Source organism: Primulina huaijiensis, chromosome 2 (genome assembly GCF_012295235.1).
Source record: "Primulina huaijiensis isolate GDHJ02 chromosome 2, ASM1229523v2, whole genome shotgun sequence".
Lineage (NCBI taxonomy): Eukaryota > Viridiplantae > Streptophyta > Magnoliopsida > Lamiales > Gesneriaceae > Primulina > Primulina huaijiensis.
This window is the reverse complement of record NC_133307.1, coordinates 13,784,140-13,790,736: the sequence shown is the minus strand read 5'-3', so window position 1 is coordinate 13,790,736 and position 6,597 is coordinate 13,784,140. Positions and strand designations below refer to the sequence as shown.

General features: G+C 33.4%; 1 protein-coding gene across 1 annotated transcript; it reads left to right on the top strand.

Annotated features, from left to right (window-relative positions):
* The first annotated feature begins 258 nt into the window (after positions 1–258).
* Positions 259–2,664, top strand: LOC140967030 (ubiquitin-conjugating enzyme E2 32-like). The gene is made up of 5 exons (XM_073427366.1): positions 259–559; positions 915–1,046; positions 1,171–1,255; positions 1,807–1,970; positions 2,041–2,664. The coding sequence occupies exons 1-5, from the start codon at positions 449–451 to the stop codon at positions 2,446–2,448; spliced, it is 900 nt and encodes a 299-aa protein (XP_073283467.1). The 5' UTR covers positions 259–448; the 3' UTR covers positions 2,449–2,664.
* The last annotated feature ends 3,933 nt before the right edge of the window (positions 2,665–6,597 follow it).

Sequence of the window (6,597 nt, the reverse complement as noted above, 5' to 3'; positions counted from 1 at the left end):
CTTGAATGCGAGAAAACGGTACTCCAAAATGCCCTTTAGAATCTAGGCAAGCATCATTTGTTGGACTATTATTTTGGTGTAAACCAAAGGTACCACTGTCAAAAAAAATAATCCAAAGTTCCACAAAAAAAATTTCAGTTAGACGATTTCAAATGTTTCGAACGGTGTTTATTGAATGAATCATAATGATTATCTCGGACAAGGAAATAATAGTTCACCAAAGACCTACTAGGCTTCTCTTGTTTACACGGGAGGTCACAGGAGAAAGAAATATCCAACCAAATAACAAAGTCTATAAATCTGAACTAATGAAAACGTGACACGTCGTCACCCACCGGCCACCTTAAACAAGAAACGCACTCCTCTCGTTCGTAAGAAGAAAAATCCAAGGTCTTCCTCGTGAGTATAATTGGGTACGGTCCTGATCTACCAAAGATTCAGATATATTATGGCGGAGGAGAAGTACAATCGGAAGAACCCCGCGGTGAAGAGGATTTTGCAGGAGCTCAAAGAGATGCAATCCAATCCCTCCGATGATTTCATGAGCCTTCCTCTCGAGGTGTGGTTTTTTGGGGAAATTCGATTCGAGCTCGTTTCTTGCTTGGAAAATTGATTTTGCTGATTTTTATTATGAGTTTATGGATCTTAATGGTGGTTTTGGTTTTATCATTCTTTTATTGTTACCGAAATTCCGAGTTAATTTACTTGTTTGTGTTTTAAAGTGCGAGGTATTCGATGGTTCTTAACTTTATGTTTGATTTTGTTATTTGCTCTCTTTGCTTTTCCTTGAATGGCACATTTATTTTGAACTTTTTTCCTTTTCGCTTCACCGTGTTCAAAGCCGAATGATATCTTTTGTTTTTTTCTTTTTCCCTGTCCGTAAACGCTGGCTGATTTGAATTTGTATTTTTCAGGAAAATATATTTGAATGGCAGTTTGCAATCAGGGGAGCGACGGATTCAGTGTTTGAGGGGGGAATTTACCATGGAAGAATTCAGTTGCCTGCTGAATATCCTTTCAAGCCTCCTTCATTCTTGTTGTTGACGGTACTGTGTTTGTTTCTCATCATATAGTTTATTATTGTGAATGAAGAATGTACATCTTCTATTTACTGTGACTATACTCAGGTTTGTCTGATGGTACGATGATCAGTTGAAAATTCGTTTGCAGCCAAATGGTCGATTCGAAACCCAAACCAAGATATGCTTGAGCATTTCCAATCATCATCCGGAACACTGGCAACCATCCTGGAGTGGTATTTGTTATTTACATTTTATTTTTCTGATAATTATACTTTCTTGTGATATCAATTGCTTACGATATATATAGATGCTTGAGGGTTTGGGCATCTTGTGTGTACTGGTGTTTTGATTTTGCTGTATGTAGTTGAAGTTTCTTATTTTATAGAAATTGATAAGCAGACCGATGATACAACCATGGGTAGTATATAGCAAATTGATAAGGACAGGAATAGATGCTGCAACTTGCGTATGCTGTCATTAACGATATTCTTTGTATCAAGTGCACATTACTTTGATTGATTTTGTTGTGAATTATGAATCTGAGCTTTCTATTATGGTAGTCGACTATTCTTTCCATACGGTGGGTAGTCTATGTGAGCATATAATATTGAGTTCAGGTTTTTTAGCAAGGAATGCAACATGTGAAGAAATGTCTTGAAACAAAATTCTAGTCTCTAGGATGTGTGTTTTGCTAATACCTGAGGAGTCTCACATTATTATACACTATGTTTTATTTATTTAACTATCTACAAAGAACTACAATACATGGCTGTTATTTTGGCAGTTCGAACTGCGTTGGTAGCACTAATCGCATTCATGCCTACAAGCCCAAATGGTGCACTTGGATCATTGGATTACCCGATAGAAGAGAGGCGAAAACTTGCCGTGAAATCTCGTGAAGCTGCACCGACGTTTGGGTCATCTGAACGCCAAAAGTTAATTGACGAGGTTTGTGGTGTCCTACTTTTCTAGTTTTATGAACATCACTTGATCTTGAACTAATGATATTTTTACTTAGATTCACGAATATATGCTAAGTAAAGCACCCCCAGTACCTCAAGGCAACCAAATCTCTGAAGCACAGGCTAGAAGTGCTGAGAATGAAGATCAGCGCGGTCTCCAAAATGACCTTGTTGATACCACTACTGAACTCCATCCCCATGCTGCTGTCGAAGATGGGATTGTTGAGGAACCAAATGAAACACCTCCAACTGCCAACAGCAATCAAACATCGCAAATCGCTTCTAACGTCCCGACAAATGTGCATCAGCTGTTGCGTAACCCTGAACTAAGAGTTCCAAAGCAGGTTGATGACAGATTGTTCACATGGGCAGCTTTTGTGCTTGCGGTTTCTATACTCATCCTTCTACTAAAGAAGTTTTTGAAAGCTAATGGACATGGTGCCGTCTTTATGAACGAGTCGTAGTCAAAAGCGTACATGGTCCTTGCACAGATGAAACTATCATTCAGTTATGATTTATGATTTTCATTTGAATTCGGGAGACACGATCTTGAATAAATTTTCAATTGAGTGGATTAATGTAGTGTACTTTGGATTTGATTATACTTTGGGCTTACATGTTTTTGTAAATGAATGCATAAACTTGAAATATTGCACTATGAATGTGTGATTCAAATAGAACTAACCGCTTGTTTCGACAAAAGTTGTGCATGTTTTCATTTTCAGTGTAGAAATTAGTCCAAAAAAGTGGATTGTCATTTGTCAATCAATTTTTGGCAAGTCCATGGATTGGTAAGTGCATAGTTTTACGTATGATAAAATTTTAAGTTTCATTTTTATCATATCATATGTTTTTTTTTTCAAAGAAATGTGAATTTATTACGTATCAACATTGAACGATTTCATAGATATTTTCTAGCTGTTAATGTACAAGTATTTTACAAAACCAAAAACATTTATTGTTTGAATGTACAGTAATTTTGTTTCAGTTCTTTTGAAAAACAAAAGTAGAAGTCTTGTAAGTCAATTATTATTATTATCATTATTATTATTATTATTTCAACTACATATTTCCCGATTCTAGATTTGAGAGACAATAAGAATTTTTGGTTTAATGTTCTGAAAAACAACAAACTAATTTATCTACTAAAATCTCGCCCTTGTTTTCCAAAGGTGTTACTAGGGAAGGGTAAATGAAGGGCTTAGAGGATCTTCAAATGAATTAACTGGATCTCATTGTCAGGAATGAGTAAAATTAAGGTAAAAATAATTTGAAATTAGTTTCAGAAATATGGTTTATGTTCTATGAAAGGGCTAGTTGGGTTTGTAGTTATTATTATTATTATTATTATTTAATAAAATGACTTCATTTTTTAATAGGGGATTCTTACATTCAATTCGTGTTGGGCTAGATTTATAATCAAAATTTCTTTACCTCTGGTTATCATTAATAATCGCTACCAAGTCGGATGCCATGATCCTGTTAGGACATCGTGTTCTCGCACCCAAGACGTAACAGATGTTTAAAAATTTTGTTCTTGGGCGTCGTGTGTTTAAAAACATTCATAGGGTGTTTAAAGTTATACCTTTGCGTTTATTATGCTGGACTCCAATCTATTCCGGTTTGAGGCGGATATAGCCCTTCTTGTAATTCCCTACGAACTTCTTTTCTTTGATCGTCTAATTAGGTCCACGATCAGAGTCTGTTATCCTCGTTTGGTTTGCACTAGAAAATCCAAACGATTTATACGTTGAGATTGTAGTTTCCGAATTTTCAAAATCCGGATATGGTGTGGTGACGGCGGCGGGGGGATGGAAGAACAAAGAAGGCCGAAAATATTTCTTCACCAAGTCTTGTGATGGCCGAGAAATTTTTTTGAAGTGAGAAATTAGTTGATTCATAATCAACTATTATACAAGCTAATCAAATCATTAATCCCAAATTAATTGTATGACTTGATTTGCTTTTTCTCAATCATTCATGGCCGTGAATTCCACTTGAGGGAATGGAGAGAATTTTCTTTTGTTTTGTGTGCAAAAATTATGTTTTTCAATTATGAGTCATAGTGGTGTTTTAATAGAGGTTGACTCCTAATCCCATTACGAGTCCATCTCCCACAAGGACTCCAATAGTTTCATTATATTAAAACTCTCAGATAATTAATATATAATGTATTTATTAATCTTTTAATAATACATGATATAATAATATCATATACACATATTTTATATCACCATATAAAATATATATATGAATATATATTAAATTAAATAACCATTATTTAATTTATAAACTAACTTCTTGGTTAATTTAATTTTAGACTCCTCTAGAACATATATGAGAATTTGTGCATGTTAGCGGTCACACTATTAGCACAATCATTTAATTAGTAAATTCTAAATTCACAAGAAAATGATTTTGAACTCGTTATAACCCCAATCGACGATCATAGAGCGCCGATGTACCAAGGATATAAATCTTGTTCATATAATGAAAATCGAAAATTTCGAAGATTAAAATTTTCATTTACCAAATTTGGAACTTACCATATATGACAGTTACTGTAACGTTCCGAAAATTTAAAGGTCCACGCGAACCACATGCACGCAAGTTATTAAATTCCTTGTGTATTTCAATTAATTGTTTTAATTGCATGCATTAATTGTGTTATGCATATTGACATGTTTAAAATATAATTTTCTGCATTGTTGCATTAAAATATATTTTTAAAGGTTATTCGAATTGCGATCGAAGAACGGAGACCGATGACAGAAAAATGAAAAATGTTTTTAGTAAATAATTATTTTTAATTATTTAAAATAAGGTTGATGCTTGAAGATTTATTTTGAGTGACTAAATGATTAATTGTGTGATTTTGTTTGATTTCATTATTTAAATATTTTCAGACGAATATCGGTGGTTGGCCGCGGACGGAGGACCGGAGACGATTAAAATGTTAAATATTTAAAAGCTAAATTTTTATTTTAGTTAAGAAAATATTTATTTTAAATATTTTAAGAATTATTGCATTTTTAAGGTCAAATTTAAATTAATTAGTGAGAGCAAGAGATTTTATGTATTTTTTAAGGGGATTTTTGAAAATATATATTTTAAATCTTTTAATTTAAGCCTAATGATTTTATTAATTTTAATGGACCTAATTTATTAATTAAAAAAATTTAGTTTGATTAAGTCCATTAATTAAAAAGTTAAAAAGCCTTTTTGTTTTTTTTATTTAAACCTAAACCCACACACATACACACCTAAACACCTACACACACACACACCGAAACACACACTAGTTACGTAAAAAAAAAATTGGGAAGAAACTAGCGGCCAAAGAAGGAAAGGAAGGCAAGGAAGTTTTCGAATTTTTTCTCCTTCGTTCTTCGATTTTCTTCCTCGTTCTTCCTTCCAACAATGATCACCCGACTCCCGTACATCCCAAGGTGGGTTTTTGGTGGGGTTTTGACAAGAGAAAAGGGAAAAAAATAGAAATCGTCATCCGTTCGTCGCCGACTTTCACCGCTATTGTATTCGTATTTCGAGCGTTTTAAACACAAAAGCACGCCTTAAAACTCTTCATAATGATGCACAAAGGGGCTGCCATGGTAGGGGTACTTGAAGGGATGTTTTTCCACGTGTTTAAGGGTCCCTAAGTGTATGTTTAAAGGCTGAAAAATATAGGACACCATTATGAACGAAAATTATATGTTTTAGAGTCCTAGGGTACGGTTGAAGGGCTAGGCGTTTTTGAGGCTGGTAGGCTCGGTCCAGCAGTATGTCATGGGTTTGTTCTAGGTCTTAGGATAGTTGGGTAGAGGCTGGACATGGTGGTTAAGGACTGGAGTCGAAATTAGCCTAGGTTCGAATCATATTAGGACTAGAACTCTTGGTTCATAAAAAATTCAGTAGCTTCCTACATGTGTTCAAGGGACTTAATGGGCTTGATTTGGGTAGAATATGGTTTAATTAGGTGTTGTTAAGCTTTGATTCAAATTTGGTAAAATTTGGTTAAGTTTCGAGTCCATATGAGTCAAAACCGGGATGTACGCCTAAGTTTAAAAACGAATATGGGAATCTATCAAAAAGCTAAGTTTTAAGCCTAAGGAATTTTTATGGGAGTGTTTTAAGGTTATATGTTAAGCTTAGAATGATTTGGGATGTCGTTTCGATGTCTAAGGATAAATACGAAAAATTATGCTGCTAGGGATAAAACGGTAAATTTACATCCGAAAATTAGTAAATGTCATGGCAGTGTCTTGAATGCTGTTTTATATGCTAATATGATTATTTTCAATGATTATGGATGTTTATAAATTTTTATATGTTAACATTTCAATTTTAAATGCTTATGAATTTTTAGGATGTTAATATGTTTATTTTTAATGTTTATGGATTTTTAATATGATAAAATGTTATTCTAATGTTTATGATTTAATATGTCAAAATGTTATTTTAAATGTTATGATTTAATATGTTAACATGTTGGTTCTAAATGTTTATGAATGTTTTTATGATTTAATATGCCAAAACGTTTATTTTAAATATTATTGATTTAATATGTCCAAACGTTTATTTTAAATGTTTATGATTTAAATGTTTATGATGTC

Excerpts from the sequence above, each read along its gene's own strand:
- LOC140967030 (XM_073427366.1), top strand. The coding sequence starts at position 449 with ATGGCGGAGGAGAAGTACAATCGGAAGAACCCCGCGGTGAAGAGGATT. Across the intron at positions 1,256-1,806 it reads CTGGCAACCATCCTGGAGTG|TTCGAACTGCGTTGGTAGCA; the intron begins GTATTTGTTATT and ends TTATTTTGGCAG. Across the intron at positions 1,971-2,040 it reads GCCAAAAGTTAATTGACGAG|ATTCACGAATATATGCTAAG; the intron begins GTTTGTGGTGTC and ends ATTTTTACTTAG.